The sequence below is a fragment of the Dendronephthya gigantea genome, unplaced genomic scaffold (genome assembly GCF_004324835.1).
Source record: "Dendronephthya gigantea isolate DGI-Jeju-01 unplaced genomic scaffold, DenGig_1.0 000040F, whole genome shotgun sequence".
NCBI lineage: Eukaryota > Metazoa > Cnidaria > Anthozoa > Malacalcyonacea > Nephtheidae > Dendronephthya > Dendronephthya gigantea.
The window spans coordinates 653158-680621 of NW_021163050.1; the positions used below are offsets into that span (position 1 = coordinate 653158).

At 36.3% G+C, this 27464-nt stretch overlaps 1 protein-coding gene across 1 annotated transcript; it reads right to left on the reverse strand.

Annotated features, from left to right (window-relative positions):
• Positions 1–707: 707 nt before the first annotated feature.
• LOC114526630 lies at positions 708–3802 on the reverse strand. The gene is made up of 5 exons (XM_028548214.1): positions 3766–3802; positions 2288–3605; positions 1862–1940; positions 1498–1647; positions 708–847 (listed from the first exon to the last, which is right to left on the reverse strand). The coding sequence occupies exons 2-5, from the start codon at positions 3500–3502 to the stop codon at positions 708–710; spliced, it is 1584 nt and encodes a 527-aa protein (XP_028404015.1). The 5' UTR covers positions 3503–3605; positions 3766–3802.
• Between the last annotated feature and the right edge of the window lie 23662 nt (positions 3803–27464).

Below are 27464 nucleotides of genomic sequence, written 5' to 3' on the forward strand. Positions count from 1 at the left end.
CTCAATGGTTTAAGTAATTCGACTCTTTCAGAAGGAGGAGATGTGTTAATGAAAATTACACTACGAGGATTTTCGCATTGGAAGTTGCAAAACAATATACACGGCTTCTTGTGCACATATTTCAACAGAATTCAAAAATTTGTTGCCAATATCACGAACTTGCTGTTTGTTTGTATTACCTTCTTTCGCTTCAGCACAAGCTTTACGCAGTAATTCACTCATTCCTTTTTGACCTTTGGAAATATATGATACAATATACATTGCACATGCATATACATCTAAGACATATTGAATGTCCATTTGCTCGCCATGCCGAAGGCAAACAGGATTGTAATTATTAATCTTAATTCATTTGGACTTCTTTTTAAGAAGATTGTCGGAGTATTAAAGATGATCGTATAGCAAGAATATATTGCCGTTCGAAACACCTAACTCTTGCTAATTCATCAAAAGTAATGTCTTTACCTTCCTTAAAATCATTTAGTTTCGTTTTAATCTCTTTCCACAATTCTTTACTGGCTTTAGCAACAGTTGAAGAGATATCTTCATCAAGTGGATAAAGGATCTGAGTACATCTCATTGGTGGTTGTGGATAGTTGAATCTCAAACATTTTTAGACTTTTTCCTGCAAGTATGAGAATGTCTGTGTGTCTGTCTATTTACAAGATCAAGTAATTCTGTATCTTCTTCTGGTTTGCTACAGGTAATTATGCTATCAATATAGCAACAACATCTTCATCTTTATCAACACCAAACACAGGTGTATTTTCAAGCCATATTAACATATGAATATGAGGTGATCCTCGCTGCTGGTATTCAACTATATAAAACCAATCTTTAATTTTTCCTACAGGAGTAAGTTCACTCATTAAGACGTCTTTTAAGAAAGTGTTAAACTGAAAATCAAAATGTCTTGTACAGGTTACTGGGTCACTTTGTATTAGTCGACACCTTTCTCCCATTAAGATTGTTCAATTCTTCATCACTATAATCCTTGTGATCAATAAGTTTACCAAGAATTCTAATAAATGATTCCATTTTGTTTCTGCTGATGAGAAACTGCAAAATAATGATGCTGGTCCTAACTGACGAATCATGGCAAACAAGTCCTTTTTGGCTCTTTCAAAATAAGGCGGTGAACCCCTAAGAGTTTTAAGAATCTGAAACCATCATCATGGTTTATTAAACTTTGTAAACCTTCTGTAGTTTTTAGGTCTCCAGCAGTAAGTGTTCTGTTACCTACTTTGTTTTTTCGGAGCGCAATCTGCGACTGACCAATCAAGAATTTCATTTGTAGCTTCTTAGCTTTGAAGAATATATTTTCAACACACATGGCAGCTCGTCGATCAGATCTTCTTAACTCAGATTTACATATTTCACTATGGTAAACACTTCTTAGCCTTTGTTTATCATCTGGTCTTTTTTGTCCAAGAAATATTCCTGGATATGCCATTTCTTCAGAATACTGATCTCTAAATATACTCAATGGCCTCTTACCTTCACCAGGTGCAACATTATAGATTTCTTGTCTTTCACTGTCACTGACAAAGTCTGGAGGAGTCAACATACTATCAGTTACTCCAGCTGGTATTTCTGCTTCATCCTCACTCCATTCATCTTCAGGGAGGTTTGATGTTGTTAAATCATCTGCACCATTTGATGTTTCAATATCACAGGTCACATCCAATGACCTTTCCAGGTTTCTTAACCAATTCTCGTTATAATAATTCCTTGATCTTGATACAAAGCACTTTGTTAATTAACCATGCAGTTGCTTGCATTACTTTGTGAGGTCTTATATTCATTGAAAGTGCAGAGCTTTTGTATTGTAATCTTCGTTTAAGTTGAACCTTAATAGTACCTGTCTCATCTGATAGTCTGGGCAGCACATTAACAGTGCTGTTTACATCTGCAGGCACATTGACAACATTACCAGTAATCTTGAGTTGGCCACCTCTTGGGGCCTGAAAAATCTTTTGAAATGCCAACCGAGGAGCAATAAGTCGACATTCTAGTTCATTTAGATCAAAGAAAGAAGGTCTTTCTGGAAATTTCATGCCATTAGCAATTGCACAAGGGGGAACTTTCTTTTCTTTAAATGATTGTTACAAGTTCGACAAAGCCATTCAATGTTATCAAACTTTTTATTTTGTAGATACTTGGTTATATCAGGATTGACCATTCGTATTCTGTCTGCCAGAGAAACAGAATGTTTATACCATAATTGGTCACAGCAAGTGCAAACATACAAAGGTCCTGTAGATACAGAGTTATGAAATTTTCTCACAAGTGTCAATGTATCAATATCTTCATTAGACAAGTAAGAATTCTCAGCATTTGCAATATTTCGAACTGATTCAACTGAATGTGACTCATTACTTTTCTTTTGCTTTGCAGAGGGAGTATTTTTTCGAGAAGCTCTCTTTCTTTCTTTCTCTTTTGCAATTCTTGCAATCCTTTGCTCAATAGTTTCATTTTGTTTTGTTGCATTCTTAGCATTTCTATTTTTTGCAAGTCTAGCTTCCTTTTGCTCTGCTGACTCATTTTGTCTTCTTACTTTTGCAGCATTTCTATTTTTTGCAAGTCTAGCTTCCCTTTGCTCTGCTGACTCATTTTGCCTTCTTACTTTATCAGCATTTCTATTTTTTGCAAGTCTAGCTTCATTTTGCTCTACTGACTCATTTTGCCTTCTTACTTTATCAGCATTTCTATTTTTTGCAAGTCTAGCTTCATTTTGCTCTGCTGACTCATTTTGCCTTCTTACTTTATCAGCATTTCTATTTTTTGCAAGTCTAGCTTCTTTTTTCTCTGGTGACTCATCTGGTCTCACCCTTTTTCTAAATGTATTGCCGATTATTTGATTGTTCAATTCTTTTCTGTTAACACTATGTTGTTCAAGTAGCTGAGTAGCTGTCTCTAAATCATTATTATCGATGCACCTTAAACCCTTTAACTCAAATGGCAAAACAATATTTGCTTCATTGCACCTTGAAGTTAACCGAAAATACTCTGCAAGATTTTCTATTCCTTCCACTGATATCAAAACACAGTAATGCAATGCGGATGGTCTACCATACATATCTCGTGAATGAGAATCAAACACTTTAAATACATCAGGAAAAGGCATCATGATTGCCACAGTGTTCATACCAATTGTAAGTAAACAACTTTTATAGTTTAAAGAATGAAATACTTCATTCAGAGCATGCTCAAGAGTCACATATGGGAGATTATTTTCACTCAAATATAATGATCCTGAAAAGGAATCACTATATTGCAAATTAAAGGTATGATTATCTATGTCTACAAACTCAGGCACATCAGTTAATAATAAATAACTCTTATTTATACTTTGGCTGATAACACAATACAAACTGTTTCCACTTACTAAAATTGAGTTTAGAATTGACTTGTCCCAAATATTGACAGATTTAATTTCATTGTAAACAATTGCATATAATGACATAGCTACACACTGTTTACCAGCATTCACACCAAACATTAGCTCATTACCTTGATTAAAATCAGCATGGATTGTACAAGCAGGGTCAACTATATCATTTATAGTCCTAGGACCTGGATTTTCCTCCACATCATTTGAAAGTCTCAGTAATAATGGCACATAAACATTGTGATAGTATATCATTTGAACATACCATAAGAATAAGTCAATGTTTTTTTGGCTATTATGCAATTGGCTCTTGAGATAAGGCAAGCAGAATACATTAAAGTAAAACATTAATAGTAATTGATTCCAAAGTATACCTTTAAGACGACACAGACTGTTGCGACAATCTGTAAAATTGTGATGTGAACCAATCCTGGCGCGATAAACTTCAATAGTAACACCCATATTTATGGTCCAGAACTCAGAAACCAAATGTCAATTCTTGAATTTATAAAGTCTCTTATTTGTCAGTAATCTGCCAGCAAGTCGGCAGGTATATTTGGGTTGCAAGTTGGCAGCAATGTTAAATAGTTTGTTTGTACGAGCACAACGGCTGTCGTTTTATATACCCGCACAATGGCTGGGTTCGATTTCAATACCTGCACAATGGCTAGGTTTAGTTTCAATACCTGCACAATGGCTAGGTTTAGTTTTGATACGTGGCCTTTCACGTGAATAGTACCCTGCTCTATGACGAGCAGTGCGAGCAACAATGGCTCCAGGTTATTTGTTTGATTTTGATTTTTGATACGTGCACCTCCGACACGTAGAGCGCCTGACAAACCGTCAGTGCAGGCAAGTTTGCCCCGAATATATATCTACGCTCCAATAATCCGATTGCGATCGAAATTCCTCGACCACGGTAGAAAAACGAGCGATTAAAATAACAAATGTCAGATAAAATACACAAACTTTAAAGTACTCACCTTTGCTTTAAAATTTGACAAAGTATTAACGTAGTTCGGTTCTCTCATCCGAAAGCCATGAAATTTTCCGGAAGTAGAACGAACAGTACGTTCGTCATCTCTCGTTCATCTCTCGTATATCCGACGATTGCCGAACATGTGGCAACAGACAGACAGACACATCCGGACAGTTTTTCGACTACATAGTGGTTAGCCGCGCATGCGCAGGCTACCCACAAAAAATTGGGGTAGTGTCGTACCGTATAATATTAGAAATAACCGCGTCTATTTTCTGATAGAACACAGCCACAAATGCAAAAATAGCTTAGTCTCTGTTATGATTGATATACTCCGACAACATGCAATGTTCGTAAATTTCCGACAGGTTTTAATCCTGGGCCCCCCCCCGGCCACGGCGCCCCTGAGGACCTCTATACCTTATCGATACACATCCAATTTCCTTCGAGCATCTTGGAATTTCAAACTTATAACTATCTCTACAACGAGTTTTTAAATGTTTAAAATGAATTTCTAATGACTCTGGTAACTTATTATAAAATGATTTATGCATCAACACATGAATTTTTCTTTTATAAATGTAATCTATTTCTTGCCAATTAGCAGCTAATAAAACCTCTTCTTCAGGTGTTGATTTTGGTATTCTATGAATGATTCTAGCAGCCCTTAAGTGAATCTTCTCAATGTCGTACATTAAAGATGGTGAACATGTTCCCCACACAGACACACCATATGTAACAGCAGCAATGATACACGTGAAATAAATCTCTTCCTGAACTTTTATAGGCAAATACGACATCCAGCAAAGTTGTCCAAAAGTTGTCCAAGTTGCACAAAATACTTTAGTTACCTTCTTGATTTTCTCATCACATTTAAGGTGGTTATCAATTGTAATACCAAGGGATGTTGACTTATGGACAAACTTGATTATATCTGATCCAATTTTGTATTTATCTGATCCAATTTAGAACCTTGTGGCACCCCACACTTCGTACATTTGCTAGTGGAGAAAATCTTATATTGTACATATTATTGCAACCTATTAGTGAAGTAATTTTTTATCCAATTAAGTGCAACTCCTCATATGTGATTAAGTTTGTCAAACAAATTCTTATGATTTGCTGTATCAAGTGCCTTGGAAAGGTCAAGAATGATCCCAATTGTAAATTCCTGTCGATCAATCGCAGCTGTTACTTTATCACGCAAATGCATCAAAGCCTAAACCCTTCTTTTTTTTTTTCTGAAGTCGTACTGATTTTCAAAAAGAATATCTAATTGGTTAATATAATTTATTATAAGGTTATAAATGACTCTTTCCAACAGGTTCGGAAAAATAGGTAGCACCGGTACTGGTCTATAATTTTGAACAAGTCTACGGTCACCAGATTTAAATAACCCATATAAATTATTAAACCCATCTAAGTTATTTGAATTAATGTTAGCTAATCGCTGGCGAAATTAAGGTACATTAGCTTCACATTCATTGTGGAAAACAATACAAGAGTCGTCATTAGAATCCATGAACTGTTCGCAAATAATATAAAATACTGGCAGATGATCAGAAATATTGAGGAGTAACAAGCTGCTAAAAGAATACTTATCTGAGTGACTAGCAAATATATTATCAATTAGTGTAGCAGTATGTGATGTTAATATTGTTGGATAATTTATTGAAGAATTAATTTAATCTTGTTGGATAACATTATATCTAAAAATCCCCCGGTGAGTTGATGGCAGTAATGGTTCAGAAGATTTAAATTATAATCACATTAAATAAGAGAACTTATTCCCATCAGCGTATTAAGGTTGGATATAAAATCATGAACGGCTTGGAGGTCTATAAACAATGCCCACCATAATGTTTTTACCTACAGCACTAATTATCTCTAAAAACAAAGACTCAACACTTCCCTCCCATTAGATCCTCCTTTATAGAGGTGTTACTCTGAAGGAGCAGTTTTATGTATCCTGATACTAGTAAAGTATGTGTAAGGTCTGGCCAGCTTTTATCCTGATTGGCTTTTTATTGCGTTCAACGAAGGAGAACTCTTCCTAGCTGTGTCATAGTGAGATTTGCTATGTCAGATTTGCTTTGTTCTGTATCGTCATAGTAACTGGAGACCATGTGCTCGCTCTCTTACTTATATTGTATGTCTTTTATTTGCTATTTAATTAACTAGGAGTGTATCTATTTGAAAGTATTCACAGTGTTTTTGCCATGAGTGAAAAAGAGCCCAACAGTATAAGATTTATTTGCCATTATAAACTATTTTCTAATGCCATCCTAACATGCAGTATGTACTTGTTATCTTTATATGAGCGTTTCAAAAAAGATTCGGGAAAAATGATAAGATTGTTTCTCATCTAGAATAAACATGCCATGATCTAGAATAACCGATAAACATCACAAATTCATTGCAGACTTTTTTGTGCCAGGTGATTTTCAACTAAACAAGGCAGAAGGACAAGTTGTTTCATTATGCATTGTTAACAAAAATACTGTGAGTTAATGAGCAAATGTTTATTAAGTTAATCATCTATATCCATTTTAATATTCTTTATAAATAAACTGTATATTTGTATTGCATTTTACTACTGTAGTGGAGTAAAAAGTTGCATATGTAGGGCTGTTAGTTAATAAATACCAGGGGCGGATATAGACCGATGCAACAGATGCAAATGCATCGGTCAAAATTGTGAAATCAAGGCTATTATATTTATAGGAATACATTAGACGAATATTATATTTTTTATCTTTTATACACAAATAAAAAATACTTTATATCGGCTTATATTTGCCTTATAACTAACCAGACTGATGCCACCTTTGCTTAAATAGGTTCAGAATATTTAATCAGTTCAAACCAGCGATTTAAGTTCATATTTTCTGTCAAGTTATCCATATCTCTGATCAAAACATTGCTTCGAACTTTCTTTGTTAATCGACGAGTAGTCTTAAAAAATTTTGCGACAGGAAATATTTCGTTTAATTACGTCATTGCGTCAAAACATTACATAACGTCGTAGCACCTGTGAGTGCACCGGTTCCAAGTCCCTTTCCGCATGATATCTACTGTGACAATTCATTTCCATTGTTTTGAGAGTAGATTTGTGCACCGGTCTCGAGTCTTTTTCCATGTGAAATCGATCGTGACGTAAACATTTCCATTGTTTTGAGGGTAGATTTGGGTCCGCCGACCGATGCACTCATGCAGATATTACAGGCATTTTGCTACCTCTTTGCTTTAAGCCTCGATTTGGATTCTACTGTGACGTTTAAGCTTTTCACTGATGCATATGCATCAATATGCATATTGATTGAAGTCATGGCTGCGAACAAAGGCATTATGCAAATGGTATTCATGGATGCAAATAAATTAATATTCACAATAAGTTTTCAATATAAAGATAAAAGATCACATATTCTGGTATACGCATATGCTTGATGCTTCAGTCGTTTATATTGAAATACAATTAGAAATTAAAACTTAAAGTCTTTAGGCTTGCAGACTTCGACTCTTCAAGTTTATATTTGGCTCTCGGAAAATCATTGTCATATAACATATTGTCATATATTTGAGGCACAAACATGAAAGATCTTTCCAATGATGCACAACTTGCAATAAATTGACCTGCCCTCACTACCCTGTACTCCTGTAGCAGGGCACGAAATTAGCGGTATCCCAATATCCACGGGATACTAAATTTGACGTTTGGATACTAAATTTCATGATCTTAGTATCCCTTTGGGATACTAAGAAAAAATCACGATAAAAAACTTGTTTTTGCGTAGAAACAGTTCGCAAAATTCACAATAAAGGTGCAGGCGCACAGGTGCCCCAATTTTAATGTGTGTGCATGCATATCATGCCTTATATTCGGGCATTCGCGTGTTAAATGCACGCGAAAAACGTTGCAAAATTTCCTCGAAAATTTCATGTTTTGCATTTATAGTATTTTGTTTTGTGTGAATGCAAATTTCGAAGCAGCTTGTATAATGCTAAACGATCTGCAGAGCAAGTGCGACGAGAAAAAAGGAACGCCGAAGTAAAACGCCATTACGAACAAGCAAAGCGAGCACGAAGCTTCAGTAAAAGCTGGACGAAATCATTCCTGTGGGCGACGCTTCAGGATGGCAAAATGTTCTGTAAAACTTGTTTGGAGAACAACAGTTTGTCCGATAAGGACTCAAAATTTGTCAAGGGGGGCTGTACAAATTTTCATGTCAAGGCTTTACAAACTCATAATATCAGTAAAGGCCACAAGAGATCTGTAGCACACCAGAATGCATTGGCAACACCTGGGGATAATCAGTCAAGAACTGTTGATATTAATTAAAAAATCTTTGTTTTTGTGGACATTAAATAGGATACTAGCCTTAAGGTTTGGATACCAAATTAAAAAACATGGTATCCCAGTTTGATACAACTAAAAAAATTAAATTTTGTGCCCTGTGTAGTACAATAATTACTCTGTTTAGTCACTTTATATAGTGCTGGTCCCTTTGTATTATTAATTTATTGAATATTTTAATAATCCTGTAGCTATTTTCCTATTTGTTATTTGATATTTCATATTTAATGTAATTTTACTGTAGTAATTTGAAATTTATAATTGAATAATTTGAATTGATAGAACAAAAGGTGATGGAAATTATTTATATAGATCCTGCTCTAAGTTGCTTTGTTGTAAGGATGATATGCAGGAGATGCTAAGAGCCTTGACCAGTAGTGAACTCTTCAGCAATCTGGAGTTTTATGCTTTCCATCCCTACATGAATGAGAGATCTAATATATTTGAAAGAGAAAACACAGCATTTTCTGCAACAGCATCTGAGATGGTTATGACAGGCATGATCATCTGTCTCTGGAATGCGTGTTATTTCAGTTTACCCAGAAAAGGCAAAGGGGGGAAACAATTACTCAAAGTTTCAAAATGGTACCATTTCACAAAGAATTTTTCATAACAACTTTGTTGAGAAACTTGTACAAGAAGTTAAATTAATCATCATGTGGACAAGGGCTGGTATTCATACTTCCTGGCTTGGAGAACACCTTCCAACCAAATCATTTTGTCCCCCTTGTGGAGTTTAAGATGGCAAAGGGTGAAAGTATTACAAAAGATTTTACATCAATGTAAAATCACTGACCTCTATAAATTAGCACCTCCAGCTCCGGGCAAAACAATCCTTAAAGGTACAGTGTGTACTTATTAGCTTAAGTACTGAAGTACATATTCTTCCACTAGGTTATATATAAATACTAGCATACCAATAGGCAGGGAAGTGCTGCCGGTTAAGCTGTTTATGACTGCAAACAAATGTTTTGGTATCGGTTGAGAACTAAAATGGCTAGTGCAGGCAAAATTTTTGTTAACCAACCAGAATGAAGTGTCACATATTTACCATAGAGGGGAAAGGCTATGATTAAAAATATTTGATAAAAACAAACACGATGACTTGCAGCAAAGTTGTCATTTGATTATTCCCAAAAGAGAGGTCAAGGAAACTATGTGAATAGCCAGATTAGGTATACGATTTGTGACACAAAATGGTCTGGCAGTCATGCATGGTAAAAACAATAACAATTAGAATAGAAGTATGATATAATTCAGAATAAATTTGTGCTGTATAGTTAATCTTTTTTTCACAATGAACAGTCACAGAAAAAACAAATAAACGACGTCTATAGTAGTAGCAGTAATAAATGAAAATGTGCATAATTTATAGGCTGATTGTGTTTCGCAAAGAACAATCGTTCAACAAGAACTCAACTTGAAAATAATGTTAGTACATATTGTGTTTGTGTTTGTACTTTTAGTCGCCTTTTGCCACACACAGCGTTACGTTTTGAATTATAGGCAATGAAAGCCTCGACAGTTAAAATCATTTCCATCACTTCGTCATCAGTCAGGGAATCAAATTCCTTTTGCAGGTCTGTTCTTGAAAAATTTGATACATTTGGTGCAATTTGTCGTCGAAGACCAGTAGGCTAACGTTATTGGAGAACAGCACACTTGCGAACAGTCTTTCCTTGCACTTAGACTTAAGTTGGGTCATACCGCATTCTGTGCATTTAACTATGTTTTTTCCGGGTAGGGCTATGGTTTTCGTCTAACACTTGTTGCAAGAGAGATCTTTTTATGGATTGTACTCCTTCAGCGGGACAATCAACTGTGTTTTGGGTGTTTGGTAGGATGTCATCATTCCTTTTAATTTGTACTTCAGTACTCTCTATAGTGGAGTTCTTTTTAAGGGTCAGGTACTTCCTTCCTTCGAATTCACGGACCATAACGTTGTGCAAGTTGTATGTTTTTGCAGATGTTACCCTGTGTCGTTTTCCCACAATACAACTCTTATTGAGTCTTATTTCTTTCCTTTCGAGACCCATTTAAGTTAACTGGTAATACTTGAAAAGTTGTGCTATATAATTTCAGGCAAAGCAATAAATGCATTGTTTCTTGTGCACTAAAATCTCTTTCCAATTGTTTTTATCATGCTCTTGTTTATAGCTTTTTTAGCACTCAAATTGGGTTGTGAATTTTTCAGAACTGTATCGAACGTATGTTGAAGCATTGGTGACCTAGTTTCCCCTTTAGCTGCATACTCACAGAGATACTCTACACATGCATGGTGATCTATAATAACCTTGATATCACAGTTACCTCTCCAACCCTGAAGCTGAATTTGTTGATGATTGTTTACCCTAGGATCATTCCTTTTAGTTACTACTTTAGCTTTGTATTGGATGGTTTTGTCTTTGATGTGAATCGGTTCAAACGATAGTTTTGTTTTACTAGAGCAATCAAAAGGGAATTAAAAGCGGCAATGGAGTTGTTTATCATCATTTTTGTGCTAAGACAATACTTAGTATTGCATTGGGTGTGTCGTTGAACTGAGTTTAGCAAGTCAACATAGTCACTTTCAAAATCAACAATGTCTTTATGGCGCTTTTTACAGGGATGGACATTAGGTTTCGTCCATACATCACTTGTCTGGTGGAAGAGGATTCCATGTGCTAATAAGACTATCTACATAATTACAAACTTGCTCAAGAGCTCTTTTGCCTTGTCCAATATAATGCAAAATATTATCATCTGTGGGATTATTTGCACTTTTCTCTGCTAAAAAATGCTATGCTATTTCAGTAAGTTTACAAAGACCAGGATCATTTTTTAACTTTGTTGTCCCATGACAATGAATACTTCCTCTAGCTTGAAATTCAAATCTATACCAATGCCACTCAGCATTCAGAGTATCATATAGCCAGTGTTTGATGAAACTTTCTGAAAGTTTAGTAAAAAACCAATCAACTAAATGTGGGTTGTCAATTACATTTTTTCGTCGATCATCCGTAGTCAAATTTTGATAATTTGGATCTAAAATTGAGTGCAGCTCAGGCCAGTGCATATCTGCTGATGAAAATGTAAAAAAGATCGTAGGAGCTCCTTTACAAATAATTATAGCCTTTAAATCTTCCCGAATCTTATGATGAACTCCCAGTTATATTATGCGCATATCTTGGTAGCTTGGACATGAATGAACTACTGTTTTCCATATTTCTCAACTCTTCTATTGTAAGATGGGATTCTTCAGGGTCTTGTTTAAGAAAAATAGCACTTTGCTGGATCATTCTCCTCCTTTGAATCATATTGGGCCCAATATGAAAATCTGGGATGAGATGCAAATCTATATACCTATTTATTATTTATTGACTCTGCAAACTTTATGAGATGTTGTATTTTGCTGCAAAGGGTAATGTCTCTACACAATGATGGGTTAGTAGGATCACATTTACCGTCTGGAAACAAACAAAATAATGCCATTGCTGCTAAAAATGGTGTTGTGTACTCATTCAGTGGTTGATCTTCAAGAAGTAGCCAATTGATAAAAGTACCTAGTTTGTTATGTATGGCATCATGTTCAAGTTGATTATTGTCAACATGTGGAAGAAAATTGCTTGTTTCAGTCTTGTCATTGAATACTTCATCTCTTTCATAAAGACTATGAGCATTAGTTTTGTTTTTCAAGCTTTCACTGTCATTAGAATAGATTTTATCCAAATTCCTCTCTGGATCATTGTCCGTTTCAATAGTTTGGATATCAACTGGAACATCATTGACTGGCAAAGTGTTAAGTATAGCAGTATTAACTACTACACTGTGGTATTGGGGTTTATGTTTTATCAACCATTACAATGCTTGTTCAACCTTATTTCTTCTAACAATAACATCTTTCAAACTATTGCTCTTGCCTTTCATTGTGACAAGAATTAGTGGGATATCTTTAGGGCAATGTGGTAGTGATTGCGCTAAATCTAAAACTATCTGTGGTAAGTTTATGCAATGTCCGGAATAACCTCTTTGGCCTCCGGGTTTTAAATAAACTTTCATAATTGGAAGTTTTCATTTCTTCAATTTGTGTTAGGTTTTGTAATACATTTGGTACAGAAGATGATGGGATCATAAAATTTTCAGCCGAAAACTTTTTAGGTGACTGCTTATCTAATGAACACCTACCGCAAATGTAAGGAGTTTTATGGAGTTGTGAAATTTATTAAAGACTTTTTGATTTTCCAAAATAACTTCTGGTTGCACATGATAGTTTGGCTCAGATATATTTAAGTTTTGTTTTTCATGCATTTAAATACCACTGTTTAATTGTTCTTTAGAATTTTGTGAACATTTGTCTGGATTACACATATCAGAAGTTCTGTTTCATAACTTTTAATAATTCACAAAATTTGGAGGTTGTTTGACTGATTTGACACTTGTTTTTCTCCTCTTACAGACTGGTTCAGAAGCAATTCTAGCACCAACATTTAAATCTGTTTGACCTTTCAATTTTCTCTTACTGTGCTGCTGCCTCTTACTATTTGGACTTACATCAAGCACAACATCATAATGTACCTGATTTGTATGTTGAATGTAAATTGCCCCATTATTCTCTGGCCATGAACCATCTAAGTTAGATTTTGAACATTTGAAAATATCTGTGCTAAGCAAAGAACTAGCTGCTAAAATTTCAACATCAGTTCCCCACACTGTTTCAATAGCCGTTGCACTCTGGGCAAGATACATATCTAAGGACATATTCATGTGTAGATATAACAGTTTTTCAATTTCTCTCATGTAATTTAAGATCTTTTGTGTAACCACATTATGATAAATTTGTGGACCAGTTATAGCATAAGAAAGAGCATGAAATAAACAGTTACCATCATAGGTCGTGGGATGATCAGGTAAGATGTGCTTAGAAATAAAATTCCGTTGCACCCCTTGTGGAACTAAGTAATTTTTACATGTTTACATAGATAACAACTTTCTTTCTCTGAATCCAATTCCCCCCAAGCGGTAAAGTTGCACAATTTGAAATAAAAGCCTCACGAAGTTCGCAATTTTTCACGCTATCGATTTTGTAATTCGCCATGTTTTGGTACCGAACATGCATGCGCATTTGACTCTTATTACACATGCGCATATTTGATAATAAGGGGGGGAAATTACAATAATTTAAAATGTTTCTAAATTGTCTATGTTGTCGCTGTGAAATTCATCAAAATAATCTTCTCCGTCATCCAATTGCTCTTTATCACTTGCTGCCTCTGCTTGATCGGGTCTCTTGATACAATCTTCGCAACAATTACAAAGACTAGTGCATTTCAGGTCGGCTTTTTTGCACGCACAACGTCTTGTTGAACAGGCTGTAGCAGCCAGTAACACCAGCTGGCAATGTCATCCATTGGATTTCAACATTTCCTTCGTTGACTTGCCATCCACAGCCAGTGATCGGAGGTGCTGATACAACAGGTTGTAATGCATTTTTCCAAATCCATGCTTGGTATGATGCACATTTCGTGTGAAGGAGAAGGGCGTCGCTTGTGCATGGCATGATATTTTGGCCACAGCTGAAGAGGTTATAACGAGCAAGATTGACATCGTCTGTGCCATTTTGTCCATATAGTCGACATACATATTCTTGGATCTTCCTAAAATGTCCATCCGAAAGCTCGTACGTATGTGAAACCAAGCGCCTGAAAAGTGGACATGGAATCTGGGAATTTTTCCAAAATCACCAAGGTTTTCGCCTTTCCTTTTGATTGGAAAGCACTGGTGCTGTCACAGCCTTAAACATAGAAAACATTTACATCAGAAAAAAATGTGGCTGTGGTGGAGATATATGGAAATGACAAATCTGGTAGTTATTTGGTATGTAACTGTAAATTGTTTACTATTTTCGGTTTTAACAAAAGTGGCATTGAAAAGTGGCAAGTAGGAAAAACTTATGTGATTTCTTTCTTTTGTCACTGTGAATCAGTACAATGATTTATGAACCATACCTGTGAATGCATGATAACCTATTAAAGCATTACAAATTTCGTACCCAAGAGTTGAATGCATTTTGGTCACATCTAATATTCTCCAGTGATTGCCAACACCAGTTAGAAGTATAGAGAAGCATTTATTGCAGGCTTGTGCCCCAACATCAGTATAAATACATCAGTGTCAGGGCTGTGCATAACAACGTGGTTGTAGTGACTTGATTTATGTTTGGCATGCAATAATAGTCTTGTGTCTGCTTCTTCATGATCAGCTATTAACTCTTGACATTCTTCAATGTCTACTTTGCCATGGTGACTTGGTGGCAAGACTTTCCATGTGTGACAAAAAGTTGAATCTCTCCAAGTAAAGCTGGTAACTCTTCAATATTTTGCAGGTGCTGGAAGAAGAATTCAACAAAGGCTTCTTTGTTCTTTCCATTGGTTAGGAATTTTCTGAACTGCTGTGGAACCTTTTTATTTGGTCTTATTTGTGTTAAGCCCCCACTGGCACGGTTGCTTCGCTCAATGTTTTTAATACTAATCTCAGGGTATGTATCACACACAAAGTGCTTGATGTTGAGCTGGATGCAAGTACCAGAATTCGTTTAAGGATAACCTCTATCAATGAACCAAAGTTCGCAGGGATGTTCTTCATGGTTTGGATTAGGGCCATACCATCCAACATCAAGGCATTATCATGTTGTGACCGATCAAACAGAATCATCTTCCACACAGCTTTCCAGGATATGCATCAGTTTGGCTTTGGGAGTCTTTACAAGATGCCCCTCGATGGTGGCAATAGGTGCAGGAAACTGGCCAAGGCTGTAAGTAAACACTTCCTTCATATCAATATTCCGGGTCTTACCAATTGCAAGTAGCCTCGAAATAAACTTTAAATCATTTTGTAGCTCAACAATCTTCCCCTTGCTGGTTTTGACCTTGGATTTCTTTTCCATTGTTGTAAACGTTTTCAACTTTGTGGCATGTAGGGTTGCAAATAAGTCTGGTTCCGCTGTAAGTACAGTATCTGAGAACTCTTCAGCTTTTGTTCGCCTATATATGAAAAAAAAACAATTGATCAACTTTTAGAACTATATCAGACAATAGTTTACAGCCACTTGTATTATTACGACAGCAGACCCAAGACGTATGCTTTACAGAATATTGTTTTTATTTTCACAGTAATTACAATGTCTGCTAATTAATGACTTAAAATACCTATTTTCTTCGCAGAAATCATGTCCTTCGAAACATCATCAGGGGCCACTTTGCCACTTGCAATGTTAACCAAACCATCTTCAACATCGAATGGATTTTGCATATTGGTTACAATTTCAACAACACTGACCACTTCCTGTTAATGGTATTTAGTTTGTGTTTGATCCAAATCCTTACGTGACCTATAGTATAATATCAAGCATTGTCAAAGCGTAACATGAATAAGTGTCTGGCACAGCATATTTCTTGGAAAAACATGTAAAACTAACAAACAGTTCAATTTACCTATTATGTGATGAATGGTCTGTCATCAACAGACACTGTCGCATAATGGCACCAGGAGCTGCTTGAGACATGATCCATCAATGCACAGCACTTCTGTTTAACGTAAATCCAATCAAACCCCCTCTCACTTTAGAATCTCGGTTGTATGTTTGTTCCATCACCTGGTCGCATGCAGTGGATGAGAAACCGTATGATATCTGTCGCTGACAGGTCCAGTTTTCCACAATGTCACAGGTTGCTCCTATAAGAAAGTGATATAAGAATACTACGTATAAAAATATCTATTGAAAGCATGTGCAGTCCGTTGTGCGCAAGTGCGTAAAGAGAGCTGCCTGAATATAAACATAATACTATCTAAACAATCATGATATTTTGAACCTTTCGTGAATTGAATCACTATAGCCGTTTATCAGCATAGTAAACCGAAACGGTGTTCGAAATTTTAACTCTGATAGGCCCTCGGCTTCAATATCACGATTACATAACATTCTAAGGAAATGGTAAAAAGAATCTTTAATACATATTGCTGACCTTCATGTCTGTCTTCAAGGCAAAACATCTCCAACCAGTATATAGTACCATAACGAGCATTGTGAACACGGTCTGTCTGCGCAAAAAACCATGGCAGCATAGATCGAACAGCAGACAAATGAAAACGCCAGTCATTTTCTCTCGTTCCGCGCAGAAACATCAAGAGAATCTGTACCATCTTAATGTAGGTTAACCAAAGGGAGAATGTGGGCTTTTTCTCAGGTTCCCTTTCAGCAAATGTGGCAATGGACTTTTCCAACTTCTCAAAATCCTCTGAATGGAGTTGTTCTGTTGGGAATGTCAAGGCTAAATTCTCTAAAAATACAACAAAGAATCAAAACCATCACATCACCATAATCCGACTTTCTTTCTTCTGGGACTTTAGTTCACTAACCAATTTAAGTGGCTGTTGTGTTCCTTTCTTCTCCATCGAGTGATTTTAGGTACTGTTCAAACAGCAACCTCATCAATGCCTCATAAAAACCACCTTATGCGCTCGAACACTCCGATTGTAGTGTTTGCCAAATAGGACTCCATTGATTGACCCAGCTGCAACAACTTCTGACTCAATAAGGATATCCTACAAAATCAATTTTATTAAATTTTTACTTCTAAATTTTTAGTTTCGTTGAGCGTTACTACTACTTTTGAAAGCCACCAAACTTAACAAAACGTAAAAAATTAATTGTATACTGTATATTTATATGTGTGTGACTGTTTATGTTCAAATTTGAGACAAACAATACCTGTAATCCTGCATCTTTAAAGAGCTTTGAGATAGCCCCTCAGTATGCCATAGCCATGTGAAATTCTCCCAGTCTGATGACAAATCTCCTCAGATATCTCTCTTCCTTCCATCTAATTTGCTGCACTTTTGCATAAATTGATTCATCAAACACCAAACAAACATACTTTAAGTTGAGTTTATTTCCAATTTCCTCACTGCGTTTGAGATCTCCTTCACAGTCGACAATTCCGTGGGCGATGCATCGATGACTGGTAAATAACCAATCTTAGACTGGGTGGGTATTTCGCTTTGGTTTAGGGTGTTGAGTCCAGACCAGTTGGGTATAGTGGCAGGTTGACCATAATCAGGGTGTTTACAAAGACAGAATGCTAGGTCCAACCGTTTTGCGGCAGCTTGAACAGAGATGTGATGTTCCTCGTCAGTTTCGCGGATTGTCATTACATCATTCAAATTCACAGTATACTTTTTTCCCAGGATAAAGGGGTCGATATCTGTTGGTGGTACTGGGAACGATTTTAACCTGGAAGGTATTAACATAAGTATTGTATATGTTAATATAATCTTTCACTTGATTGAGCACTCTTCTGATCTATTACAAACAAACTTATACCACAAGCTTATACCGTGGAATACATACCATGGAATACTTTCTCTTCTCTCTTGATTGCTAGCAGTGCATTGCCACTGCTCCCGTTGAATGATGATTCCCCCAGTTATGTGTGTTGTACCTTTACCCGACCTGGTTTCTTCTGAGAAGTCGTGATTATCCCAGGCGATCGTAGTTGCTGTGTTTCTGGCAAAACCTGGTGGTACAGCTGCGTCATTGCTGATGCTCATCTGTGCTAGTGCAGTTTCATGAGACAACACATAGGAGTGCGACATACAATGTCCTAAACCACTCAAAAGGGATATCACTGAGGCTGAAGAATCTTTCCCACAGATTATACAATTTTCTGGCAGGACATGTTTATTTCTTGAAGGAATTTGGGTTTGACTATTAGCACAACGGGTTAGTTTTCTCGGCAATTCCCCAAACTGCGCACTTGGTTCACCAGATGGTGTGTCCGTTTCAGCCTTTGCCTGGGCTTCCTTCACGGTGGTTGGTTGCTAAGAAGTTTTCCTCCGGAAGCGCAGGCTCAACTTTCGCATGCGGTATGCCCCATGAGTCTATATTTTCCCTCGCAAATTATTCAAATATGGCGGATTCCAGTGAGTTAATTTTATCTGCACTTTCTTGCCTTAAACTTGGATCATCTTCAGATGATACCGAGAGATCAGATCGTTTTTGGAATGGGGCTTCTGTGGCAATGAAATTTTCCGTAGAACGGCTGTGGTTGGATTCTGTTTGGAAATGTAAAGACAAACCGAATTACGGTATGCGAAATCTAGACGGCATTCTCGAGGAGGGAGCGTCAAACAAGCTGGAGCTAACTGGGCCACTTATCGACAGCTATCTTCGGGAGTTGGGGAAATGTATATCCTCAAAGCTTGGGAGATCCAGAAACACTGGTCTTATGCCTCCAGTGAAGCTGTTCGTTCCCTACGCAATGTTTCGGCACTTGTGCAATGTGACTGTTGGCTATGGCGGGTCATTGAAGACAACAAAATCAATGATCACTGTGACCGTGGAAACGTTTGACACCGCTGCTAAAGTGTTCTCGCCAGTACGGTTTGGGGGGAACAACTATCTCAAAAAAAGGCATTTTGACAAGGTGAGAGAAAATAGCCGAAATATATTGAAATACTCAGGAAGAGCCGCTGTTGTTGTTGGGAAATTGACACCACTGATGTTTGAATTCAACATTAAACAAGAGAAGCTCACGTTAACATTCTATGTTCAACGGTACGACAAGGAGGATTTCTGTCTCGACTTAAAACTTCAATCACTTATGAACAAAGAATAACAGTGTATTATGAACATTATAATGATTTTTAAAAAGATTTTTATATCTAACTACTTACATGGCCTTGAATATGATACATAATAATATCTGTATTATAAGCTTTACTATTGTTAATGTTTGCATGTTTTGAATTATTAGCCAATGATGAATATGACAACTGCTAAATTTATATAAATTTAAAGGTTTAATAAATAATATGTTCTGTAGCTTTTAGTTGCTAATTTATTCTAGTTTTCATCATTTTCCAAACCAAATCATGCATACATGAATTTACATGCTGCTAAGCCTTCTACTGTGAACTATTTTGGTACAAAATACTGTACACCACAGATTCATTAAAGGTTGTCATTCAAGCAATTAATTGTCAATTTAAATGTAAATACCAATCAATAAGCATCATCTCTGTGATATTTTAATGCTTTTGGTTAGATGGTTTTTTATATATGTGTGCTATGCAAAACTGGGTATAGCAAACAGAAAGAAAGATCAAAATCCAGATGTTTAACAAAGAATTACTGTAACGGCTGGATTTGACTTAATTACTTTTGATAACCTCTTAAATGGATACAACAAAAATAGCTACTATTCTAAATTCCATACAAGATATGGTATTGCAGTAATTTACTGTACAAACATTGAACTTGACCTAGTGTCAAAATCTCTCAATAACTTCTTGCAAAACTGTAGTTAAGCAAACTAACAAAGTGTGTCAAAGGATTTGATCCAAACCCTCTATGCTACAGTTCCATCTATTTCACAAGACATTTTTGTAGGACTAAGATTGCAGATAAGTTCTTCTTGAATATACGGTATATGTTTATATAACTATGGTCAGCAAGCAAGGGTACACCCACAGTGGACACACTATCATGCGGAGTATTCTTTCCTGTGTACATGTAGTGTGTGTCGACACACAAATACAGTTGACAGGTGGTTGAAACATAAACATTTCGACTGTGTTTTCTTGGAAAAAATCTCATTGAAACTCAATAAATTATGGCACTAAGCAGTTGAATTGATATCTGTAAAGGTACACTTCATCTGATTATTACTAAAATGGGTGAACTTGCTTCCTAACCAGTTACCGGTATACAATTAGGAAGTATAGTTTCTTGATGCGCACTGTATTAGTACATTAATTCTCTTGAATAGAGGAATAGCTAATTAACATATATACTATTAACTGTAAGTACAAAACGTGTATATTAGCATTTATTAAACAAAATCAACAATATTTCAGGACTCCCCTGAAGCTGCACCTTCTAAACGTGTCAATAAAATCGCCTTCCTGCCTGAAGTGGAAAGACCTTTTTCTCTCAAGAGCCCTCTAAGATTATCCACAGACAAAGATTTAAAAGCTTGCTTGTGAGTTACTGAATTGGCAGGTTTGGTACCATGCAAATTGTCCTTATGGACTTTCAACCCAGCACTGTCAGGAAACCGTTCATTGCAAATATTACACACACATGGCTTTAGTATGGTAACAACATCTAGCAAAAGCTTTTTTTCTTGTGCACAATTTACAACAAGGGAACACTCACCACAGACCACACACTGTGTGCGATCTTCATCACCTTTTCCCCTTCCACAACCACAAAACTTGGGCAACTCACAATGTGGCGGTTTACGGGATTTGAAATGTGAGTTGTAAGAAGGAGGTGAAGGCTGATGTTCTGGCAAATAGAAGGACCTAATGTAATTGGACCTCATTAATTGCCACCACTTTCCATCTTTATCAGTACTGCGTGACCGATTTGTCATGGAAAGCTCGCCTTTAAGCCCAGCATGTTTTGACTCTTTGGCTTGCAGAGAGAGTATGCCAAACCCAATGCCATACATTTCATATAATTGCCTTGCATGATAAGGCAATGCATATGCAATTGTCCAAACTGTGACATTCACACTGTTTGGAAAAAATAACACCAAAAGATTGAAATAAAGATGGCAAAATTCTTCCAACTGGCAAATCTCACCAGGACTGTTGACAAACACTTTGTTATAAAGCCCTCCAGCATTTCGCAAATATTCAACAATTTTTCCAAGAGCTAGCCTCCTCAGTTTTTCACCCTCAGTTTCACTTGTTGTTTGCAATGCATCAACAAGCCTGTAAGAATGTCTAGCAAGGGCAATTGCCTGTGCTCCAATTAGCCTTACACTAAGCTTATTGAATCGTTTCGACTCATCATTATAGTGTTCTTTCACTTTTGTTGAAAGATATGACAGCCCGCACCCATACACACCAGCACAGTTATCAGAAAGAGTGAAGTCAGAAGTTTCAAGCATTGCGGTCATGCCATCTGCAGCAGCCTTTTTATTCATTTCAAGAAGAGAAAACTGTCTTACCATACCTGGTGAAAGGCTTGAGTTTTCTGGATCATCTTTCCCTTCACAATTTCCTTCTATAACATAAGAGTCATCAGTACACTGAACTGTTTCCTCCCTGTCAACAACAACACCTTGTGTATCAATGGAAGAGCTTTCAGAAAAATCTACAGAATTGAGAGGATTCCTTGTGCTTGCTCCAATGGGAGCAGACAACACTTTGACAAATTTGTCAAAAGCATTTCTTCGAACCGACTCGCTATATAGCAAATCTAAGATGTGCTGCCAAGCATTGATCTCACAATGTAAGGGATCAGGTTTAACACGATCTGCAAAGATCACTATTCTCGGCTTCCCTAATTGGCGTATCCCATTGTCAGCCATAAATGACAGTTTCTTACTATGAATAGTTGATGCACTTAGTTGTTTTGGTAAAGTTGCAAGGTAAGAGTTCACCATATCTAAATGTTTTTCTCGATCAACACTAGTGTATGGCTTCCATACATCTGTGCTGCTGTGACCAATTGTGCCATTCATTGTGCACATGTTACCTTTATGCACATTAGCATATGGTGATGGATATGTGGCAGCCTGGTTGACCTCATTACAGGCCCAACTCTGCCAACTCATGTCTGCACTGGGTTGGAATTCAATAGTGCATTCTCTGCCACACACAGTAAAAACACTTGATTCCAACAACATCATCTCCTCAGTATGCTGTTGCCAAAGAGATTGAAGAACATCATGTTTCTCACCTAAGCTAACACAATGGAGAAGATATTGAAACTCTCTACTTCTAATCCTTTCACCTAAATTCCAAAAGGTCAAGCTTCCAATTGACATAGAAAGCTGACTAGTTTCAGGGGCCCCATCGTCGGAGAACTGAAACACAAAATGGTTGGTATTACCATTAAACCAGATTAACTGTCGACAAAGGTGAGGAAGTCTGAGATGAAGATCAATGACCATTAACACCAGACCAGTAAATGTTCTAGTGATACCTGGTACATCTGGAATTTGACAAACACAACCTATATCTAGGGTTTTGACAAATTTCTCAATACTTTCATTGGATATGTGAGAAAGTGAGAGCTGAACGTCAACACCCAAACACTTAACATTCCTAGGTACCCATACATCTCTATCAGTGTCAAAAACAGAAGATTGAGTTTTACAAATTAAATTGAATTTCCTACGAGATAAAAAATTTTTGTACTTTAAACTAATGGCCTCTGTAAGAGAGTTATTTGATTGACTAAATTCCTTAGTTGCTTTTTTAACAATCTGTTCAACATATGTTCCTCGCTTATACTTGCCAATTAGCTCTTCCATTGTTGCTCTTGGGGCACTTGCAGCCAATAAATCCCATGCTCCAAATACTGCTCCACTTTCTCCACCATGGATATATTCTAAAACATTCTTTGTTTCTTCTCGTCTACGGTATCGTGTACCACTCTTAGCATTTGTGATGGTCTCCAGTGTGGTGGAAGTGTTTTCTCTTCGAGTTCGAGACTGCTGGGGTTGATGAATAACATGTTTCATTTTTTCATACTGCTGTTGGACCATATGTAACTTGCATTTTTCTTCATCTAGTTGCTGAGTTACCCCATCCTTTTCAGTCTTTAGTTTATCCAAATCACACTCTATATATAATTATTGAAATAATTTAAGTGACTTAATTACTGTGCTTTTTAGTAGAGTTTGGAATGCAGCAGTTTTGTTAAAAAGATTTGTAGTTTCAGTACAACAGTTTCGAACATCAGTGGAAAATGTTGTCAAGGCTAATAATACCAGGTACGGTATATAATTATTGTGTGGTCAAGAGAGAGGCTTGCATTGTATTTATTATCTTTTATGTTTGGGTAGTAACTTATAGATTAGGCTTCGATACCAGGTTTCCCCCTAATTAATAATAGAGAATCTCAGGCAGTAGTGTTTCTGAGGTATAATCTTGATACCCAGATGATCATAATACATAAAATGAAACATAGCTTTGACCAGGCCTTGTTTGTTGTACAGGCCTGTGTAATACTTTATACAAGGCTCTTACGAGACTATCTTGTTGATACATTTAGCTCGAGAGTTAGATAAGCTGACAATGATGCCAATATTATATTAATAAAACATTCTAGACTAAATAATACATTCTATTCCAAACAGAATTTGGCAATTTGCCTCCAAGGAAGTCAGTTCTACAGTATCTATCAGACCCTGTGTATTATAAAATCTCATAAAACATAATATATAATTGATATAAGCAAACCAACTCTTTTCGTAATAAAAATATAAATTCCCTTTTCAGGTTTGATTTCATGTGGGAACAATTTAAGTTAAAATTCTTAACACCAAACAGAATGTGATACTATTACTGTCAAGTAACAAGCGACACAAAATTACATACTTCAAGTGATTCAACCAGCAGATTAAATAGAGAAACGCATTAAACTGATACTTACTAGCAGATGAAACTTTTCCCTCGGCTATTGTAACTAAAGATTCGGCTTCAGTTTGCTTTTCCACGAGCTTTTGTTCAGCGCACCTAATTTCCGACTGCTTCGACTCAACAGAAGCGATGTCTTCGTTCAAATGTTTTTGTTGATTTTTGATCTTGTAGACGGCTGACCGTCATCCCAAAATCCATGCAGTACTCTCTTGTTGTCACATTTTCCAAGATGCTTGTTGTTTTTACTGCATTTTTTGGTTTTAAAGCACAACTGTGTTGAACTAAATTGGATAAAACAGCAGGGGTCGAGCAAACAAAATGGCGAAAACAATGAAGCCATAACTTTAGGCGATTTAAAACAACCTTTCTTACCTGTCTTTCGAGTTACTAGCCATTCACATGGTTAAATGAATACATAAACTGTATTTTTGATTTTAAAATTTCTCTTGAAATTCACTTTAACTATGAAATTTTAAACAATAACTTTCGTGTTTACGCAAATTTCGCCTTTCTTGGTCAATTTCTCCGGCTGAACTGGAAATACGGGGGGAAGTTAAAATCAAAAATGTGTGTCAGACAAAAACCTTACTCAGGGACCCCCCCACAGTAGCATATGTTCAACAATATGCCGCTGTAAATCGGCAAACCCTTTGAAAATGCGTTCTATTGCGGCAGGAATTTAACATTTGTTACGAGAGTTATACCTTTCTAAATGTCAAAACACTATTTTACGAAGATGCATTTATTGTTTTATTAAAAGATTAATCTCTAGAACACAATGGAAATAGGAAAAATTCTGCATCGAACTGAAGCATTAAAAACCGCGCAGTATTAGATACATAGCAGACTAAGCACTAGTCACCCGCTGCGACTGCCGTGCGGCGGAAATTTCCTTAGCAACCAGCCGCCGTGCTTCTTCGTTTTGCTGCCTTCTAATTTTTTCTTCATCACAGAACTTTTTAAAGCATTTAGTATGATGGTACCATTCAAGGTTTATGTTGACAGGATATTTTTCCAAAAAAAGTTGCACAGACTCTTCGTCAAAAAACTCGTACGAATGAAGAGCTATTTTGGCTTGTTCACAGTCAAGAACTTTCCATTTTTGTCTTCAATGAATTTTATCAGTCTTCTCCGGCTCACTTTTAATAGTGGCTCAGAAACGCCGTCAAAATGCAAAAAACACGGCAAATGCTTTGAAAAAAGATTGCTTTCCGCCATGAGTTAGGCAGATGGGAGTTTTTCAGGTGTGTCTGCATCTCATTATAGCTAATTATCGCATAGTGCGCATGCGTATTCGATACCAAAACATGGCGAAATACAAAATCAATAGCGTGAAAAATTGCGAACTTCATGAGGTTTTTATTTCAATTGTGCAACTTTGCCGCTTGGGGGGAACTGGATTCAGAGAAAGTAAGTTTTTATCTATGTAAAAATTATTTAGTTCCAGGAGGGGTGCAACGGATTTGCACATTTTCGGGCCTCATTCCACGCCCTATCCCCATTTATATTATGTATTTTTGTTGGTTTTGCATTTTTAAGCATTTTTGGATTTTGAATTTTGTGCTTAGAAATTAGGGGCAAACCAAGGAGAGAACACATAAATTTTTGAGAGTTTTCTGTTATAGGATTAAAATAAAACTCACTATCAGGTTGTTTCTTCAACAGAAATTCCATCTCTGGACATGGGTCATCAGCATTTTTGGGTGCATATTTATAACTATTATTAATGCATTCTTTTTCATTGACAAAATTTGATTTTTCCATAGATGCAACACTTACTTTGGGACATGGTTCAAATGCAATACTACTGACTAAATTTAAGTGTGTTTGACTCAATTAATTTATTTTATTATGTTGTTGGCATTCACTTATTTGGACTTACATCAAGCACAACATAATAATGTACTTCATTTGTATGTTAAATGTAAATTATTCTCTGGTCTGGACATGAACCATCTAAGTTAGATTTTGAAAAATTTCATTTTAATTCATGACCAACTTTAGTATAAATATCTGGGCTAAGCAAAGAACTAGCTGCTAAAATTTCAACATCAGTTTCCCACGCTGTTTCAACAGCCATTGCACTCTGGGCAAGATACATATCCAAAGACATATTCTTGTGTGGATATAACAGTTTTTCAATTTCTCTCATGTGATTTATGATTTTTTGTCTAACCACACCATATGATATAATTGTCGACCAGTTATTGCAAAAGACAGATCACAAAATAAACAGTTACCATCACCATTTATATTATGCATTTTTGCTGGTTTTGCATTTTGAACTATTTTCAGATGTTGAATTTTATGTTTAGAAATTAGGGGCAAACCAAGGCGAGAACATATAAAGTTTTGAGAATTTTCATTTAGTGAAATGAAATGTAAGTGGTTGTCCAAATCAGATGGCATTATTGAACAAAACGTTTTAAAACACTTAAAAATACTTCAAAAAAACGAGTGGTAATGAATCACAAAAACGAGGCGTAGATATAGAACCACACCAAATCTTTTAAACTACAGGTATATGATAAACTAAAACTAATGATACTACAAAACGAATCACCATAAAGAAGCTGATACACTAAAACTACAATCTTTATTCTATATCCTAAAATAGCCTGCGTAGAATGTTAAAATTAATGATAAAATGAAAAAATTAAATACAATACAAAGGTCTATTCAGAACCACAGCATACCCACAGAGGCGAGGCAAACTACAAATGTATGAACAGCCTGCAAAGGATAAAACGTTAACTCACCGTCAGCGAACTGTATAAGGGGCCATTCACAAAATATGTGACGCTAAAGGGGGTGGGGGGGGTTTGTTTGCTGTAGTGATAACACATAGGGGTGGGGGGGTGTTTACTGCAGCGTCACGTGACGTTACAAATATCTGTAGACTCTCGACAATACATGGATATGCAACATGATTAAATTATTAAAATTAAATTGACTACTACATTAAGTATTCCATTGGCAGGGGGCCTATTGCGGGCTCACATTCAACAGGATCGTGAAATAATATATTTTGTTTCAATTTGGCAAAATATTTTCAAAATGTGTGATGCGTTTAAGTTTGAGAGCTTCATGAAAAATGAAAAAGCTTTTCCCAGAAAAATGCCCAAACGGTTCAGCAAGACGTTGCAAAACTCTGGAAAGAAATAAAAGCGAATTGGGAAACAAAAACAGAGATAACTGCCGCAATAGAAAAACATATTGCAGAATGGAAGCACATTGAATTAAAGAAAAAGGGAACACTCCTTTCGTTTTGGTTAAAGGTAATTTCTTTTTAATAATTCGTACCCCATTGTTTTCATCGTGAT